This window comes from Gossypium raimondii, chromosome 12, assembly GCF_025698545.1.
Source record: "Gossypium raimondii isolate GPD5lz chromosome 12, ASM2569854v1, whole genome shotgun sequence".
Lineage (NCBI taxonomy): Eukaryota > Viridiplantae > Streptophyta > Magnoliopsida > Malvales > Malvaceae > Gossypium > Gossypium raimondii.
Window position 1 is genome coordinate 34,211,622 of NC_068576.1, and position 20,211 is coordinate 34,231,832.

General features: G+C 33.0%; 2 protein-coding genes across 2 annotated transcripts; one reads left to right on the top strand and one right to left on the bottom strand.

The window, feature by feature from the left end:
* The first annotated feature begins 11,719 nt into the window (after positions 1-11,719).
* LOC105763739 (homeobox-leucine zipper protein HAT3) lies at positions 11,720-14,471 on the top strand. Its single transcript, XM_012582074.2, has 4 exons — positions 11,720-12,001; positions 12,584-12,906; positions 13,216-13,295; positions 13,817-14,471. Exons 1-4 carry the CDS (start codon positions 11,848-11,850, stop codon positions 14,133-14,135), a joined length of 876 nt encoding a protein of 291 aa, XP_012437528.1. The 5' UTR covers positions 11,720-11,847; the 3' UTR covers positions 14,136-14,471.
* Positions 14,472-15,549: 1,078 nt separating this feature from the next.
* On the bottom strand, positions 15,550-17,593 carry LOC105763740 (actin-related protein 2/3 complex subunit 5A). Its single transcript, XM_012582075.2, has 4 exons — positions 17,437-17,593; positions 17,286-17,358; positions 17,078-17,178; positions 15,550-16,041 (listed from the first exon to the last, which is right to left on the bottom strand). Exons 1-4 carry the CDS (start codon positions 17,535-17,537, stop codon positions 15,906-15,908), a joined length of 411 nt encoding a protein of 136 aa, XP_012437529.1. The 5' UTR covers positions 17,538-17,593; the 3' UTR covers positions 15,550-15,905.
* Between the last annotated feature and the right edge of the window lie 2,618 nt (positions 17,594-20,211).

The following is a 20,211-nucleotide window of genomic DNA, read 5'->3' on the forward strand; positions in this document are numbered from 1 at the left end:
TTACCATTTTTTTTCTAATTTTGCCCTTCAGCCAAATGGTCCCCTACTATAAATGGGCAACTCCGACGACCACCGCGGTTCACCTTCAACCGCAGCTAACGACCGCCGCTATTCACCCTCAACCACCGCCAACGATCGCCGATCACTCCATGGATCCTAATCCGAATGTTCTTTTAAATGACAACGACCACATTGCAAGCAATCCTAATCCGAATGTTCTTTTAAATGACAACGACCACATTGCAAGCAATGTGCATAAGGTAAACGAGAAATCAAATGCCTTTTTTTAATTTTAAATATTCTTTTAAATTATTTTTAAAATGAGAAATATAATATTATATATTTACTATAAACGCAGGATTTGTACAAAATTGTGAGACCCCGCTTGTATCATCCTGGTTATTTTCCCGGTCGAAGAGTTATACCGTATTTGAATGTTGCGGGTTTTGGGGTAGCTGCGTACATTAAGATATCTGAGTTACGGGCCAATTTAATATTGGCATTAGTTGAAAAATGGCGCCCGGAGACATATACGTTTCACTTCCCATGTGGAGAGATAAATATTACACTGCAAGACGTAGCAGTCCATCTAGGGTTGTCTATAAAAGGCGAAGCAGTGACTGGGATTGGAAGAGTGCCCTATCCGTGGGGCACTTGCGAGCGGTTACTTGGAAAGGTGCCCCCGAACAACGAGGGAGGACTATTAACATATATTAAATTTACTTGGTTAAAAGAAAACTTCCAGCATCTTCCGAGCAGTCCAACGCAGATAGACATTATCTACGCTGTAAGAGCGTTCATTCTTCAACTTATAGGTGGGATACTTTTGCCGGACGTCAATCAAAATAAAGTTTCAATAATGTATCTCCCCTTATTAGAGGATCTCAAACTTGCCGGAAGATTTAGTTGGGGCTCTACAGTATTGGTATGCTTATACTACGAGCTTTGTCGAGCGACAAATCCGTCTATGAAAATAATGGCCGGTTGCTGCCTTCTACTGCAATATTGAGTTTGGCCACTCGTTAATAGGTAAATATGTAGTTCAATTTTGCCATCTATTTTTTATTGTATACTATAATGTACTTATTTTTTGCATGGAAAAATAATTTGATAATTTTTCTTTTTTTAGACGGGCAATTGTACTGGGAATTGGGCGATCGTTCACCGTACCTATGTACCGTATGATGATAAAGACTCATTTCGGGGATGGCGTAAAATACGATTCCAAATATTTTTTTTAAATACAATAATTGCACAAGAAAAAAATAACGTGTTGTCTTTATTTTGCAGTTTATATATGCCATATAATGAGGAAGATATTGCGGCGCTCATATCATCATGGGTTATCGAGCAGCAACAGCTGTTCGTGTCAAATGTGCCGTTGATTCATTTCCATATGGTGGAATGGCACGATGGAGGTCGGGTTTTGAGGCAGTTCGGTTGCGCACAACCTATCTCGAACCCTTCCTTCGACATCAAAGAAGTCCACGGAATGTATAAAAAGGGTTCGGGTAGGGACGCTTTAAATTGGGCGCAACAACATGAACCGTATATCTTTCTGTGTAATTACCGACATTCGAGGCGCCCTCCCTTGTATGTCTTAGAGGAAGGGTTCTCTCCTATGCCCAAGTACGCAGCATGGTATATGGCACACGGGAAACCCTTTATATTCCAAGGTCAGCACATGCTGATCCAAAGAGACGCGCAACCTGAATCTTCTCGATGGCAACCAAAGAACGCAGAGCCTCGCAGTAACCGAGTTTCACCATTTAGGAACACCGAGTCCAATACTGCCTCGAACACCGATCTTGAGGCCCAATATAAAGCATCCTGCTCATCATCACACTACATGGATCCGGATCCGCTGCATGAAATTCCTCCATAGTTCGAAGATATTTTTGGTGATGACCTCGAGCCTCAACATTCGACACGATCTAGATCATCCTCATACCACCATGAGTTCCATCCCGAAGCACGTACACCCACCACTGAGGATATTTTTCCATCGGCGCCTCCAGTCACGCAATACAAATTAACTCCCGATTATAGTGTATTCGATTATTCTACCTTTCTAAGTACATCGGATGAGACACCGGACGCCGAACCGAGCAATTATCAAATGCCTTAGCAAGGTGCACGACATCACCGACGGAGGCATCCAGACCATTACACGCCAGCGCCGGGGACGTCCCTAGGATCGCGACAATTTTAAATTTTCTGTTAATTTTTACTTTATTTTAAAATTATTCTATAAATATTTCTTTTATTTTTAAATTTTCTTATTTTTTAATATTAATTTAATTTCTCTAAAATAATTATTTGTTTGAATAAATGACTTTGTAATATTAAAAAATAATAATTCAAATAAGTAATACTACACGACAAATTAAATTTACATACACAATAAAATACAATCATTCTACAATATTAATACAAAAATATAAATTTCAAACAAAAATAATACGCACTATATTAAATTTAAAAACCTAATGAACTACAAACAGATGGGTAAAATTAATACACGAAAATTTAATTTTCAAACTTTATATATTACAAATTAAATTAAATTTACATATAAAAATACAAACATTCTAAGAAATTATTACGAAAATATAAAATGAAACCTTAAATCCTAAACAAATATATTAAATTTACATATATAAAAAAATACAAACATTCTTAAGAAATAATACAATTATTTTCAATACTAGTTTCTTCACAATTAATCGTCTTCTACTTGAATCAGGTCTACGTTGCATCGGTACTAGTTTCTTCACAATTAATCGTCTTCTGCTCTAAACCTTTTCTTCTTCCATTGTCTCATGAGATACCTTTGCATGGAGACTCTACCAACCGGTTTCAACCACAACCTAGTTGCGGAATAAACACTACTGCACCATAGATAATGTCAATCTGCGTTGGACAACTCGATTAGCCCTCTATGGTGCAAATAATCATCCAACCCTTAATGGCATAACCTTTAGGGTGGACATGACAGTATATAATTCAACTCCATTAAAATATTACAATATATAATTCAACCCTGAAATTCAGTTGTACAATATAAAAAACTTCATATACAATCCACTCCAAAAAAACTCATTTGATGATATACTACAAAACACTCTCATTTTGATGCCTCTCTCAAATTTTTTTTCTCATTCCATTTACACTATCAGAACCCAAACCACCCACTATATATAAAGTTTGATGCCGGCCATTAGAAAGCCAGTACCTAAATTTTTTTTCGTATACTAGTGCCGGCCATTGATCAGCCAGCACCAAAAAAACTCAGCACCAAATTTTTTTTTTTCGTTTTCGTACTGGTGGTGCCGACCATTGATAGGCCAGCACAAAAAAGAATTTGTTTCAGTACTGGTGTCGGCCATTGATAGCCTAGCACCCAAAATTTTTTTTTCTGTTTTCGTACTGGTAGTGCCAGCCATTGACAAATCAGCACCCAAAATTTTTTTTTCGTTTTCGTATTGGTGTTCGCCATTGACAGGCCAGCACCCAAAATTTTTTTTCCGTTTTCGTGCTGGTGCAGACCATTGATAGGCCAGTACCCAAAAAAATTTTTCGTTTTCCTAGGTGGTGTCGGCCATTAACAAGCCAGCACAAAAAAAATTTTGTTGTTTTTTTTGTATACCAGTATAATACGAACAAAAAATTGTTTTAGTGTTGGTGCCGGCTATTGACAGGCCAGCGCCCAAATTTTTTTTGTTTTCAAAAGCGGTGCCGACCATTGACACGACAGCACCCAAATTTTTTTTTCATTTTCCTAGGTGGTGCCACCCATTGACAGGCAAGCACCCAAATTTTTTTTTATTTTTTTTGTATACCAGTATGATACGATTCAAAAAAATACACTGGTGTCGGCCATTTATAGGCCAAAACAAAAAAATTCAATTTTTTAAAGTCTGACACAATCATTAGGCAATCATGGGTCTAAAATACCAGGTGGTGCCAGCCATTGACAGGCTGAAACCCCTTTTTATGGTTCATTTTCAGGTTATTTTGGTGATTGTTTTTAAACCTGGGTCATTTTTATAAATATCAATTTTTTTAGGTCAATTTGGTGAAATAGCTAGGGATGGGACTATATATACAAACAGAGATTAATAAGAGAGAAAAAGACAGTTAGTTGATAGGCTGTCAAGAATATAGAAGATGTAGGATGGGCGGTTGGTCAGATCTAGTATGGATCATACATGGACGATAGTTAGAGTCAGCAGCTCCCCTAGGTTCCCCCATCTGGGATCCCTAGGGAAGAGGATCAACTTGGCCCTTGCGAACAGCTTGATGCACTATCTCCCTTCAACCCTTTGAGTGAAATGCGGTAAAAGGAAGGAAAATTCATGGACCAACCCCTTCGTCTCCGCCCCGTAGGAACTATGAGATCACCCCAAGGACGCCTTCGGTATCTAGGGGTCGCAGTCCGACCATAGAACCCTATTCAATAAGTGGAATGCATCAGCTGTCAACCCTCAGGTTGGGCAATCAATCATGACTTATGTCAATGGCCCTTTATTTGCTCAATCATCATTATATATTTAACTTTCTTTTCTTTGGTTTGGTTTAGCCTTCAAGTGCATGACTTTTTTAACTCAATCATGGTTTAAAATCCCTCATTTTTAACCATGATTGGATTGAAGTTGTAACGTGTAACTGAGAGAGATGTTTATTGTTTTGATGTTAAAGTCCTTTTTTAACTGCAGTTAGGTGTCTTGTTTGAGGAGTTTTTCTTTCTCTTGTTATTAATATTATTAAACTCGGCTTAAATAGCGGCTTTCTCGCTCGTTGATAGTTGACTAATTAGGACAGAAAAAAAAAACTACTGCAAAACCTTCCCCAGTCGCTGGTGCCACGCACTTTGAAAATCATGATGGTAATCATGTGTACAAACCAAACCAAACCAGGTATTCTCTTTATCCTTGGTCAAATTTTGTTTTTGGTTTCTTTACTATCATTAAATTTAGAATTTAATTATTCTACTTTAGTATCAATTTTTGTACTTAAGACCGAATTCAAGCTCGATTAATCTATTTCTATATAATAATGGTTCATAATAATGAAAAGCTTAATTAGGCTTATGAGCCATTCGAATCAAATATCATGATGTTCAAATTAGCTTGATTAATAGCTCGAGGTGCTCGAGCTTTGGGGCAAAACCAAATTTTGTTTAAGGGGGCCAAGATTAAGTTTTATAGTTTTAGCAGAGCTAAAATACAATTTTACCATTTTATTGACTTATATCTCTATGGTTTTCAGGACCAAATCAAAATTCTTACATTTTAAAGGTAAACTATAATTTTACCATATATCAACTTAAGATTTTATAAACTTTGTGAAGAGTAAGACAACAATTTTTCATATTAGGGGGCTAGGGCCCTTGCTTTCCCTCTCTTCACCCCTACTCGAGCTTAAGCCCAGATCAATAATTACCAGACCAAATTTGAGTTTTTTTATTGATTGAACTTGAATACCTTATGACTTATGAGGAATAGTGTCTTATTTATATTCTTAGCTAAAAAAGATTTTTAAAATAAAAAATCACATTAATATTTTATCAGAACAAATGGTATTATAAAAATAGTACTCAAAATATGTCAAATTAAAACATAAATACTACATCTTAAATTCTATGATGATAGAGGGAGCAAAGCCACAAATTAACTCTTCTATCTTTCCTCTTTGTAGGACCATAAGCCGCCCATTGTTGGGCCCATGTATGGCCTTTAACCAACAACCCAACATCAAATCACAAGGCAAATGAGTGGCTTGTGGGTCTACATGTTGTATGGAAGGCGAGTGAAAGGAGGTGTGTGGGGAATGTCTTCGGCACTGAGCTCAATGGGATTTTTATTGTAATGTGAAGGAGATTTTGTTTGTGTTTGAAGGATTATGTTACAAGCATTTACGTTTTTTTAAGGACTAAAAAATAAAATAAAAAAACTACATGGGAGTTACCCTGCCTATATTAAATCATCATTAATATCCCATTAATTAATGCAATTAAATTCCACTTTTTATAGTATTTTTATTTTTTGGACTTTATTGAAAAAAAAAACTCAACCTTCATAATTAAGCTTAAGTACTTCAAAATAAACGTTACATTGTAGCTCAATTCAACCTTCATTGATATAAACTCGATTTTATTATCACTATTATTACATTAAAAAAATATCGAGTTTAATTATCAACGTTTATATATTAATTTTTTTTCATTTTCGTGTTGGTGTCGACCATTGAAAGGCCAGTAACCAAATTTTTTTTTCGTTTTCCTAGGTGGTGTCGGCCATTAACAGGCCAACGCAAAAAAAAATTTTGTTGTTTTTTTGTATACCAGTATGATACGAACAAAAATTCGTTTTAGTGTTGGTGCTGGCTATTGACAGGCCAGCACCCAGAATTTTTTTTTTGTTTTCAAAAAGTGGAGCCGGCCATTGACATGCCAGGAACCAAAATTTTTTTTTGTTTTTTTTGTATACCAGTATGATACGATTTAAAAAAATACACTAGTACCGGCCATTGACAGGCCAAAACCAAAAAATTCAATTTTTTAAAGTCTGACATAATCATCAGGCAATCATGGGTCCAAAATACCAAGTGGTGCCGACCATTGACAGGCCAAAACCCCTTTTTACTGTTCATTTTCAGGTTATTTTGGTGATTGTTTTTAAACCTGGGTCATTTTTATAAATATCAAATTTTTTAGGTCAGTTTGGTGAAATAGCTGGGGATGGGACTATATATACAAAAAGAGATTGATAAGAGAGAAAGAGCCAGATGGTAGATAGGCTGTCAAGAATGTAGAAGAGGTAGAATGGGCGGTTAGTCAGATCTAGTATAGATCGTACATGGACGATAGTTGGAGTTAGCAGCTCCCCTAGGTTCCCCCATCTGGGATCCCTAGGGAAGAGGATTAAGTTGGCCCTTGCGAACAACTTGATGCACTATCTCCCTCCAACCCTTTGAGGGAAATGCGATAAAAGGAAGGAAAATTTATGGACCAACCCCATCGTCTCCACCCCGTAGGAACTACGAGATCACCCCAAGGACGCCTTCGATATCCAGGGGTCGCGGACCGACCATAGAACCCTATTCAATAAGTGGAATGCATCAGCTATCAGCTCTCAGGTTGGACAATCAATCATGACTTATGTCAGTGGCCCCTATTTGCTCAATCATCATTATATATATAACTTTCTTTTCTTTGGCTTGGTTTACCCTTCAAGTGTATGACTTTTTTTAACTCAATCATGGTTTAAAATCCCTCATTTTAACCATGATTGGATTGAAGTTGTAACGTGTAACTGAGAGAGATGTTTATTGTTTTGATGTTAAAGTCCTTTTTTAACTGCAGTTAGGTGTCTTGTTTGAGAAGTTTTTCTTTCTCTTGTTATTAATATTATTAAACTCGGCTTAAATAGCGGCTTTCTCGCTCGTTGATTGTTGACTAATTGGGACAGGAAAAAAAACTACTGCAAAACCTTCCCCAGCCGCTGGTGCCACGCGTTTTGAAAATCATGATGGTAATCATGTGTACAAACCAAATCAAACCAAGTATTCTCTTTATCCTTGGTCAAATTTTGTTTTTGGTCTCTTTACTATCATTAAATTTAGAATTTAATTATTCTACTTTAGTATCAATTTTTGTACTTAAGACCGAATTCAAGCTCGATTAATCTATTTCTATATAATAATGGTTCATAATAATTATTAAAATGAAAAGTTTAATTAGGCTCTTGAGCCGTTTGAATCAAATATCATGATGTTCAAATTAGCTTGATTAATAGCTCGAGGTGCTTGAGCTTTGGGGCAAAACCAAATTTTGTTTAAGGGGGCCAAGATTAAGTTTTATAGTTTTAACAGAGCTAAAATACAATTTTACCATTTTATTGACTTATATCTTTATGGTTTTCAGGACCAAATCAAAATTCTTACATTTTAAAGGTAAACTATAATTTTACCATATATCAACTTAAGATTTTATAAACTTTGTGAAGAGTAAGACAACAATTTTTCATATTAGAGGGCTAGGGCCCTTGCTTTCCCTCTCTTCGCCCCTACTCGAGCTTAAGCCCAGATCAATAATTACCAGACCAAATTTGAGTTTTTTTTTATTGATTGAACTTGAATACCTTATGACTTATGAGGAATAGTGTCTTATTTATATTCTTAGCTAAAAAAGATTTTTTAAATAAAAAATCACATTAATATTTTATCAGAACAAATGGTATTATAAAAATAGTACTCAAAATATGTCAAATTAAAATATAAATACATCTTAAATTCTATGATGATAGAGGGAGCAAAGCCACAAATTAATTCTTCTATCTTTCCCCTTTGTAGGACCATAAGCCGCCCATTGTTGGGCCCATGTATGGCCTTTAACCAACAACACAACATCAAATCACAAGGCAAATGAGTGGCTTGTGGGTCTACATGTTGTATGGAAGGCGAGTGAAGGGAGACGTGTGGGGAATGTCTTCGGCACTGAGCTCAATAAGATTTTTATTGTAATGTGAAGGAGATTTTATTTGTGTTTGAAGGATTAGGTTACAAGCATTTACGTTTTTTTAATGACTAAAAAAGAAAAAGAAAAAACTGCATGGGAGTTACCCTACCTAAATTAAATCATCATTAATATCCCATTAGTTAATGCAATTAAATTCCACTTATTATAGTGTTTTCATTTTTGGACTTTTTGAAAAAAAAACTCAACCTTCATAATTAAGCTTAAGTACTTCAAAATAAACGTTACATTGTAGCTCAATTCAACCTTCATTTATATAAACTCGATTTTATTATCACTATTATTACATTAATAAAAATATCGAGTTTAATTCTCAACGTTATATATTAAAAATTAGACTTATTTTTAGTTAAATTTTATTTTATTTTTTAAATTATAAATGGGAGTACGGATTAAAACATTAAATTTTTAAATATGTAGCTCGTATAGAAATCCACATGTACTTCGTGCTAGTTTTTGAATTTTTATGATTTTCTTTTAATTTTGAATTTTTATTTTTAAAAATATTTTTATAGTTTTTAAATTATTTATTAGTGTGACGTATATAATAAATAGTGTCACGTCAACATAAAATATATTTAAGTTGTCATGCTAACATTATTAAAAAAAAGTAATTTAACTTTTTTAAAGGTTGAAGCTCAAAATTTATTACATTCAAAATATATTATAACTTCAAATGTTTTAGAAATTAATTTTTCAAGTACGTACACCCAACTTTGCAAAAAAAAAAAAAGCTTCAAGGCCTTACAAAAATGTCATAAGAAGGAGGAAACACACAAACATCGAATCTTCGAACCAAACTTTCTATGTTGCAAGTCAAAGAAAACATATTAAGTGCGTGAAGATGACTTAGGAAAGTATGAAATCCCCGAAAAGGGTATTCAATGATTGTAGACAAGTGGATGTCTGGTCGTGGAGAGGCAAAGTAACACCCCACGCGTGGAATTATGGGACCATGTGTTAACACGTGGCAGTGTACGCACATGATGTGTGCACGTGAACTACCACACCTCTCCCATGTGACCTCCACTCCAAAAGCCAAAGTCAATATATGCTATAAACAACCAATAATATTTCACACTCAATGAAAAAAGTATGGTCCAAGTAGAATATCCACCATTAAAGAGAGATATATATATTTACAAATTATTAAAAAAATATGTTGGGTGTACAAAAATTAATTATAGATTTTGAATTTAATAAATTTAATATGAAATTTATCATTTATCAATTTGATTTTTATTTTTTATTAAATTTGATCTTCACCTTTAAAAAGTTAAATTACTTTTTTTTAATAATGTTAGCATGACAACTTACATTTTTTATTGACGTGACACTTTATTATATATGTCACATCAATAAATAATTTAAAATTATAAAAATATTTTTAAAAATAAAAATTCAAAATTAAAAGAAAATTCATAAAATTCAAAAAATTAGCACGAAGTACATGTGAATTTCTATACGAGCTACATATTTAAAATTTTAATGTTTTAGTCCGTACTCCCATTTATAATTTAAAAAATAAAAATAAAATTTAACTAAAAATAAGTCTAATTTTAATATATAACGTTGAGAATTAAACTCGATATTTTTATTAATGTAATAATAGTGATAATAAAATCGAGTTTACATCAATGAAGGTTGAATTGAGCTACTATGTAACGTTTATTTTGAAGTAATTAAGGTTGAGTTTTTGTTTTTTTTTGTTTTCAATAAAGTCCAAAAATGAAAACACTATAATAAGTGGAATTTAATTACATTAATTAATGAGATATTAATGATGATTTATTTTAGGCAAGGTAACTCCCGTGCAATTTTTTATTTTTCTTTTTTGGTCCTTAAAAAAACGTAAATGCTTGTAATCTAATCTTTTAAACACAAATAAAATCTCCTTCACATTACAATAAAAATCCCATTGAGCCTAGTGCCAAAGGCATTCCCCACGCGCCTCATCTCACTCGCTTTCCATACAACATGTAGGACCCACAAGCCACTCATTTGCTTTGTGATTTGATGTTGGATTGTTGGTTAATGGCCATGCATGGCCCAACAATGGGCGGCTTATGGTCCTACAAAGGGAAAAGATAGAAGACTTAATTTGTGGCTTTGCTCCCTCTATCATCATAGAATTTAAGATATAGTATTTATATTTTAATTTGACATATTTTGAGCACTATTTTTATAATACCATTTGTTCTGATAAAATATTAATGTGATTTTTTATTAAAATATTTTTTATCTAAGGATATAAATAAGACACTATTCCTCGTAAGTCATAAGGTATTCAAGTTCAATCAATAAAAAAACTCAAATTTGGTCTGGTAATTATTGATCTGGGCTTAAGCTCGAGTAGAGGCGAAGAGAGGGAAAGCAAGGGCCCTAGCCTCCCAATATGAAAAATTGTTGCCTTACTCCTCACAAAGTTTATAAAATCTTAAGTTGATATATGGTAAAATTGAAGTTTACCTTTAAAATGTAAGAATTTTGATTTGGTCCTGAAAACCATAAAGATATAAGTCAATAAAATGGTAAAATTATATTTTAGCTCTGTTAAAACTATAAAATTTAATCTTGGCCCCCCTAAACAAAATTTGGTTTTGCCCCAAAGCTCGAGCACCTTGAGCTATTAATCAAACTAATTTGAACATCATGATATTTGATTCGAACGGCTCATGAGCCTAATTAAGTTTTTCATTTTAATAATTATTATGAACCATTATTATATAGAAATAGATTAATCGAGCTTGAATTCGGTCTTAAGTACAAAAATTGATGCTAAAGTAGAATAACTAAATTTTAAATTTGATGATAGTAAAGAGACCAAAAACAAAATTTGACTAAGGATAAAGAGAATACTTGGTTTGGTTTGGTTTGTACACATGATTGCCATCATAATTTTCAAAGCACGTGGCACCAGCGACTAGAGAAGGTTTTGCAGCAGTTTTTTTTCCTGTCCCAATTAGTCAACGGTCAAAAAAACAAGAAAACCACTATTTAAGTCGAATTTAATAATATTAATAACAAGAGAAAGAAAAACTCCTAAAAACAAAACATCTAACTGCGGTTAAAAAAAGAAGCCAATAGGGGCCCACTGACATAAGTCATGATTGATTCTATAACCATCTGTCTCTTTCTCTCTTGTTAATCTCTGTTTGTATATATAGTCCTATCCCCTCACAGTTTTGCTGAACCAAAAGCAAGTCTCTTGGTTGCTAGATCTCAAGCTATTTTCTTTCTTTCTTCTTCTTTTTTTTCTCGAAATCCAAACAGAAAAAAGTTGAGAACTTTGGTTGTAAGAAGAAGAAATGGGTGATAAAGATGATGGTTTGGGGTTGAGTTTGAGCTTGGGTTGTGGTCAGAATCAGCCTTCTTCTAAATTAAATTTCATGTTTTTAGCTTCAAACCCCTTGCAAAATCTTCAGCAGAACAAAACTTGGAACCGACTGTGTCTGTCTTCTGGTATGTTCTTTGTCCCCTCTATCTTATTATTATTATTGTTATTATTATTATTATAAAAACTGGTTAAATATAGAAGAATACATTGTATTTTAGGTTCAGATCTGTTTCGAGTCGCAAAGATCACTTGCGTTTGGTGCGTGAGTTGTATACATAAAAGAAAAATTAGAATTTTTTATGAGGTTAAAGTGTAATTTTATGTTGTATTAACTAATGATTTCATCACTTCTGAAAGGACTAAATAAAAATCTTTACATTTTTGGGAAGGCAGTGCAACTTACCGTGTAGAAATTTTTAAGTCCATTATTTATCAGAGGACTAAAACATAAATTTTCCATTTAAATGGAGCCAAAGAGCCTGCCACTAACGTTAAAAACTCATGCATTTATGTTACTAGTAACTTGTTCTATATGCAACACACAGTATCGATTTTCATGAAGGTTCCTAGGGAGTAGCTTGGCGCCGTTTCTTATATTAAAAAAATATGGTGAAATTGTATGTTTTTTTTTGGTTCCTTCAAAAATGTATATGACTCAATTTTAACGTTAATGAAGTGAGTGTTGTGATTTCACAATATGCATGCAGATGGACACATGGATACAGGATCATTTCTTCGAGGAATCGATGTGAACCGAGCACCGGCAGCAACGGTCGATTGCGAGGAAGAAGGTGGGGGGGTGTCGTCGCCCAACAGCACTATTTCCACCATAAGTGGGAAGAAAAACGAGAGAGATCATGTCGCTGATGAAACCGAGGCCGAGAGAGATTCTTGCTCTCGTGCCAGCGATGACGAAGATGGCGGTGGCAATGCTGGTGGCGGGGATGCCTCGAGGAAGAAGCTTAGGCTTTCAAAGGAACAATCCATGGTGCTGGAAGAAACTTTCAAGGAGCATAGTACTCTGAATCCGGTTAGTGGCAAATTCAGTTAGTTTATTTTTTGTCTTTTAAGGATTACAAAAGGTCATCCAACATTAAAAAATTATTTAAGTAATCAATTTTATCTTTTGTATCAGCTGTTACCTATCGTAAAAATAAAATAAAATAAACCCAAAAATCCAAAGTAGTTGGGCTATAAAAAAGACAAAATTGAATGGTTACTTGGTTTGGTTTTTTTTTTTGGATGACCAAAATGAAAAGAAAAAAAAATTGTTGGGTGTCTTTAAAATTTTGGTTTCTGATGTTGGGATTATAATTGGTTGTCTTGTGTGACATTGCAGAAACAAAAGTTGGCATTGGCTAAGCAATTGAATCTCAAGCCCAGGCAAGTGGAGGTTTGGTTTCAAAACAGAAGGGCAAGGTTAGTAAAGTAACTGCCCTTTTCTTTTCTTTTAGGGTGTAATAAAAGAACAATTAAGCATTTATTTTTATTACAAGTTTTAAACACCCTCATTAATGTCTTGATATGGGCTAAGCTTTGTCACTTTCAACTAAAGAAGATTTTCAAGAGATTCTGTGGGTGTTTTTCAATGAACAATAATAAAAAACCCTATTGGGGGGGGGGGGGTATTAAAGTTGTTGTTCGCCGAGCCAAAGTAGCTGTTGCGTCAAATCTTTAGATTTTGTGTAGGGTGATTGGGTTTGGAGCAAGATTTGTTCATTCAAGTTGTGGATTCGCTCATTAAAGATAGGTTGATTTAAAAAAAAAAAAGGATAAAATTGAATATTTGAGTAATAATTAAAAAATAAATTTACTAAATATAGTTTACCCTAAATAAGAAGGAAGGGTTTTTACTTTTTATGGGATATAGGAAAGCTTTGGACCGATAAAATCCGAATATGATCCCACAATGCATATGGACATTAATATGTTCGGTGCAGGACAAAGTTGAAGCAGACGGAAGTCGACTGCGAGTATCTAAAAAGGTGTTGCGAGAATCTAACGGAGGAGAACCGGAGGTTGCATAAGGAAGTACAAGAACTTAGAGCACTGAAACTATCCCCACAGCTTTACATGCACATGAAACCTCCTACGACACTCACCATGTGCCCGTCTTGTGAACGTGTGGCTGCCCCTGGTTCTTCTGCTGTGAAGCGTTGCCAAACGAGCCCTGACCGTCAACAGCCAGTGCCTGTTAACCCTTGGGCTGCAATGCCGATTACTCATCAACCTTTCAATGCCCCTGCATCTAGATCATAATATCTCAAATGGCAGAATATTTTTGGGGAGGATACAAACAAATGAGTGACTGGTTAGGAAACTAATTTTTCTTAAAAGCCTTTGTACCCTTTTTGGACAAGACAGGTATTAAGGTAGGGCCCGTGACAGAATTTTCTATCTATATAATAGGAAGCTGGGAGTTTAGATAATATATATATTTATTTATATAAAATATAACAGAAGAATCTGAATCCCTTTCGTTTATATTATTGTGATCTGTTGGGGGCAAATTGAGAAAGTAGAAAGGGGCATTCATATATCTAAAGATTCTAATGAAGGAATAACAACTATATGGGAAAGATAGGCTTCGTTTCACTCTTTATAGCTTATTGGTCAGTTTATCCATGTGAATGGTTGTCCAGTTAACTTTGATCAGATTCCTACTGCGCTCTTTACAGCTAGGACTTAAGGTTTTGGCTATTTCTTACCATGGTTTTTTTTTCTTGCCATTGCATCCCTTGATCAATTTCTAGGAAATTGATGAAGTAAAAATACCATGGAGAATTTTATATTGGGAGTTAAATTATATTTTTCTCTCTGTTCAAAAAATGTACAAATCAATTTTTGTACATTAAATTAAAAATCAAACTAATCCCATACATGATATATTATGTCACTGTCTAGTTATTTTATTAAAACATTTTTCCCGAAAGGGATGCCATCAATGTCAAACATCAGTTAACCATATATTTTTCAAACCTAGGGCATTAACGTGTTATGACTTCAAATTGTAAACCACACAATATTGTCTGTCAGCTTTAAGCCCCAAAAGTAAAAGAGAGTTAACAGAAATTTGGCAGAAGCTTTTCAATAGGCAAAATAGCAGAAACCTGTGACAAATGGTTGGCACTTAATGATGATTTTCAAGTTCCTACAGAGACAAAGTTTAAAAGCATTCAATGTGCTAATAACTGCATTAGCAAGTCTTCAATAATGCACTCAGTTTCAACAATAAGCAACTACTTCTCTTTTATCATTATTGGTCCCTACGAAACAACAGTTTCCACTCTATATCTCATCTCTACTCCCTCAGCTCAACTACACCTACTCAAAGTTCAGATTTATTGAGTTCTAAATAAGTTTTTGGTTGATTGTCTAGCTATTTTTAGACATCAAGCAATCCACAGGCAAGAAACCAAAAAATATAACCAAAGAAACAAAATAAGAAAGGTAAAAGTACCACAAAAACTATTGTACTAGGAGTTGGATTGTATTTTACCAGTAGAAATGGATGGAACTTTAACAGAAATTGCCAATTTGCTCCTTGATCTAACGTATATGAACTAATTTGCCCATTTTTTAGATAAAAGGGGTAAAATACAATTTGACTTCTAGTACAAAAGCCTTCATGGTACTTTTACCAATAAGAAACAGAAAATATGCTCATGTCTAGTAAATTTAACAATTACAGCTATCTATACTTTTTGAAGTCTTTTGCTTCATATTCGATCTCTCTTGTCATGCAGATTTCATAGCAACCCATAGGTAACAAGATTCTCAAATTAAGATAAAGAGGGAGGGAAAGGGAGAGGGACTGGAAGGTGGTGATAAGATTCTATACCTAAACACCTCCAATTACCCCAAGTAGAAAAGCCAGATAGGAGACTATATAACCCATGTGACCGCAACTCTGATCTGGAAATACGAATCATGAAAGAAAAGCTGTAACATAAAAGCTTCTAAAGCACTTCAATGATTTAAGAACAACAACACTTGAAAACATTTTCCAAAGTGAAGGGCTGATTAGAGTCAAACTGTATTCACAGTGTCTGCAAGGGAACGAAGTATGCAGCCCAAACCAGCTCTCTCCGTCAGCTTCTCATGGATCCTAAGGCACTGATCACATGTGGGGCGATCTCCGGTCGACAATCCTCTATACAAGTACCTGGAAATAACACAATAATCCTTGCTTGTTATTATTTTGCAGTATCAAATATACAAATACTGAGCATGTGTACTTGTCAAGAAAGCAATTGTTTACTTTTACCAGAGCTATAACATTTCACTAGGCAATATTCAGTAGCGGAACTTAAAAACCTTGTCAAGATAAAGTTTTGTAAGTGTCATCAGCTGAATGAACTTCTAGACCTTTACCAATATGCAATATTGAATATGATTAGTAATAAGGCTGTAGTTGTAGTAAAGATAATATGGTTTTTTAGAAAATTTGACTCGGTCCAAATTAATTGGATCGACCGTTGTAGTAATAAGGCTGCTGATTTACTTTGTAATTTAGCTATTAAGAAAAAGTGTAATTTGTATTTCAATATCGATTATCCTGTGGAAATCCATAATATTGTCATTAATGATGCAATAAAATGAGGTTGACCTTAGGGTCGTTTTTTTTTATCAAAAAAAAATGATTAGTTCTTAATAATCCAATATTTACAATATCAACTATCTCCTATGGTCCTCTAAAGGTAACTATTGATCAGGAACTCAAAAAGTATTCTGCAGAATTCAAATCTGATTTTCTTTTTCAACCTCAGGTTCCTACCATTCTAGCCAATTTAAGATATCCTGTCACCAATACTCCGAGTTCGGAACAAAGACCAAACTCCTACAGAAAGAAGACCTTAAATCCAATAAACTGTTATATCTGTAATAAACCAAGACCAAGTAACATTGTTCCCTATCAAACTTCTTATCAGAACAATTACAGTAAAAATGTTAAAAACCATAGCACCAGCACCAACTATGAAAATTCAGCTCTAAAGGTATGAAATTGGACTCATATTATCAGCAATAAGAATGACAATAACATAAAGCTACAAACATGAAATATAAAATAATCTATTAGGAAGAGATCATTATAATATGCATAATTGAGAATAAAACTAGCTCGCCCTATTTAAATTTTCTAATTTTCAGATACAATACAATCAAAACAAGGAATACCAAAAAAAAAAAAAAACCCTCACTTCATAAGAATATCATAGTACTCAGGATCCAAAGAAGAGAACATTCCTTCGACATCTTTTATAGCCATTAGCGCTCTATGCACAACTATCCAATTCGCTGACTGCAAATCCCCAAATCCAAAATTTAAAAGAAAAGAAGAAGAAGAAATGCTTAATGCTTTATATAATTGAATAAAAAGAAATTGAACATTTTTTTCGGGTCCAAAACCTTGCATCGCTCGTCACGTATCATATGAGAAGATCCCTCGAGCGCAGTTTTAAGAGCTTCAACGGGCTTATTCCTGACATAGGAAGAAATTAATTTCAATTAATTAAGGGTTCTTTTCAAAAGAGATTTTAATTGGATTAAAAATACTTACTGTTTAAGTAAGCTCTCGATCTTCCTGGATTTGTGCTCGATTCTTGTTATTATGGCTTCCGCATTATCAGCTTCCACGAATTTCTCAGCTCCTGCCATCATCGCTAATTCACTACCTCCTCGGATCCAAAATCAGAGTTCTAGGAAAAAGGCCTTTTTGCCCTCCTAAACAGCGTCGTTTTAGACTTTCTACCCGAAAGTAAATGGTTAAACTACACTGTTAGTCAACCAACAATTACTAAATTTATTTTTTGGTCATCTAATTATAAAAAATTATAAAATGATCATCAAACTATTCGATTTTTTTAATCACCTACTTGTGGGAAGATGATGTATCTAGGGGTGAGCGTTCGATCGAATCGAATGGAATGAAAAATTTTCAGTTAATCGAATTGATGAATCATAGTTTATCATCTTAACTTGATTTGAAATTTTCTCAAATCGAGTCAAGTGAGATAAAATTCAAATCGAATATATTTTTTCAAGTTAAATTTAAAAAATAACTTTGGATCCTTATAGCCACTGTCACTCATCGTAATCAAATTTTCCATTGTAATTAAATTTGTTATTAACTTTCATCTCCTTATAATTTATTTATTAATCTGTAATTTCTGAATAGCTTACTTGTTTGCTTAATTACTTCAATTATCTTCTAATTCCTCTCCATTGTATTTTGAAATTAAAAAATCTATTAAAGGTAAAAAATATCTTTTAATAAAATTTATTTTAAAGACAAAGTGGCAAATTGATCTTGATGTAAAATTTTAACACGAATATTTTATGTCATCATCAATAATTCAATTTTAACAAAAATTGATAAAGGTTCAACATTATTAAATAGTTTAATAATATAAATAATAAAAATGTGAAATTTAATTCAATAATATAAATAGTAGGCATAAATTCGAAAAAAAAGATTGAGGGTTTAGGAAAATAAAAATTTTGAAAAAAAAGTAAAAGGAAAATATTTTTGGGGTTTGGAGGGAAATAAAAGTTTCGGAAAAAGTAAAAGGAAAAAAGTTTTGAGAGTGTAGAAGGAAGTAAATTTATTTGGGAAAAGTAAAAGTGTTGGGGGGTTGGATGAAGAGCAGTAGAATGTTTTGATATTTAGCTTATTCAAATTATTCAAGTTATTTAAATTCGAAAATTTAGCTCGATTTGAACTTGAAATTTGAAAAAAAAATCTAGTTAATTCAAAATTCAATTTTTTCGAGCCAAATTAAATTTTGCTCACCCCTAAATGTGGTAACTTTTAAAATTGACATAATAGTAACTTTAATATTTATACATTATATTAACTTAGTTTTGATTCTAAAAGTTTAACCTCAATCAAATTCAACTTGATTGATAACTCGAACTATTCAATCTCAAACTTGACTAAATAATTATCAAATTAAATTCAAATATTTTTAAATGGAATTTAAATAATTTGTGAGTACCCGTGTTTTATTAACCTCTATTTAGATAGTTTATTTTAATATTTATTATGAAAAAAATTAACAATGTTTTATTGTTTTATTGAGCTGGATTGGAATTGATACTAGATTAAATAGATTATATTATTTATAGGAAATTCAATCTAGTAAATTTTATAAATTTTAAAAAACTTCAACTATAAATAATAAAACAATCATATCTTAATTTTATAAATAAAATTATAATAATATAACCAAAATTCAGAAATATTAAAAAGAAACTTCATCCATTTATATGTTTTTTTTTTTATATATAAACATGAATTTTTAATCTCAAAATAGTTTCAAAAATCAAACATCCTTTGTATCACCTTATTGTTAATTAATCAAAACTAATAATAGAATTACTACAAACAAATCCAACTTAACACGCAAAATTACACACACAACGGCAACTTTAGACACTGTTTAAGCACCATAAGCATCGTCTTTGCCGTTGTTTCAAAAAGCGCAAATACATACACAAAATACGATGGTGAGGAGAACAAGGAAGACGATATTGACGGTCGCCTTTTTCTTTAACGACTGCTTCAAATTATCTGCCACACCCGCCTTGCATGATTTGCAATTAAAACACAACACTTTGGGATCGTTTTCCCATGTTTTGCAATCGGGATTGTCGAAAACTCCGCTCTCCTTCGTCCAGTTCGTCAGACCTCTATACGTAAAAGCGCACTCGTCCGGTAGTTTACAGCACCCGGACTGCAATGAATCATTTAATCACGAATTATTTTTGAACAAAGCATGATTGTTTTGAAATTTATAATATGTTGGAACAAATTTCATGCACGAGACGAATCCAAAAATGGAAATTTTGTAATTTATTACCTTCAAAAATGATGGAAATATGGGTGTGTGCGTTTGGGATTATTTAGAGTTCATATGGCCGAGGGAATGCAAAATCTTTTATCTGTTTTTTAGTTTCAAGCCCAATTTAAAAGGTAGATTTAAAATTTTGTCTAAGTCTCTCCAAATAAAAATGTTAGAATTTGGACTCAGCTTGGTTCGGTCATATTCAAATTTTGTATATTATTTTTTTATATAAAAATAAATTAAATGAATATCAAATATCAAATACATTATAAACATTAAAATAAATATTTTCTAACAAATTGAAAATAAATTTTAAAAAAAATCTTTGTACTTAAATAACACTAAGATAAGTGCAACTTAACGAACAAATGTCTCTAAAATAATAACAAAATTAATAATAAAACAAGAGTTATACAATATCCAAACAATAACAACAATATAATAACAATATAATGACAAAATGACAGTAAAACAATTGCAAAAAAACA

Bases quoted from the DNA above. Each gene is read 5' to 3' on its own strand.
- LOC105763740 (XM_012582075.2), bottom strand. From the start codon at position 17,537: ATGATGGCAGGAGCTGAGAAATTCGTGGAAGCTGATAATGCGGAAGCC. The intron at 17,179-17,285 runs GTTTTGGACCCG...GGGGATTTGCAG, and splicing joins TACGTGACGAGCGATGCAAG to TCAGCGAATTGGATAGTTGT. The intron at 16,042-17,077 runs GTGAGGGTTTTT...TGTTATTTCCAG, and splicing joins TACTATGATATTCTTATGAA to GTACTTGTATAGAGGATTGT.
- LOC105763739 (XM_012582074.2), top strand. From the start codon at position 11,848: ATGGGTGATAAAGATGATGGTTTGGGGTTGAGTTTGAGCTTGGGTTGT. The intron at 12,002-12,583 runs GTATGTTCTTTG...ATATGCATGCAG, and splicing joins CCGACTGTGTCTGTCTTCTG to ATGGACACATGGATACAGGA. The intron at 13,296-13,816 runs GTTAGTAAAGTA...TGTTCGGTGCAG, and splicing joins TTTCAAAACAGAAGGGCAAG to GACAAAGTTGAAGCAGACGG.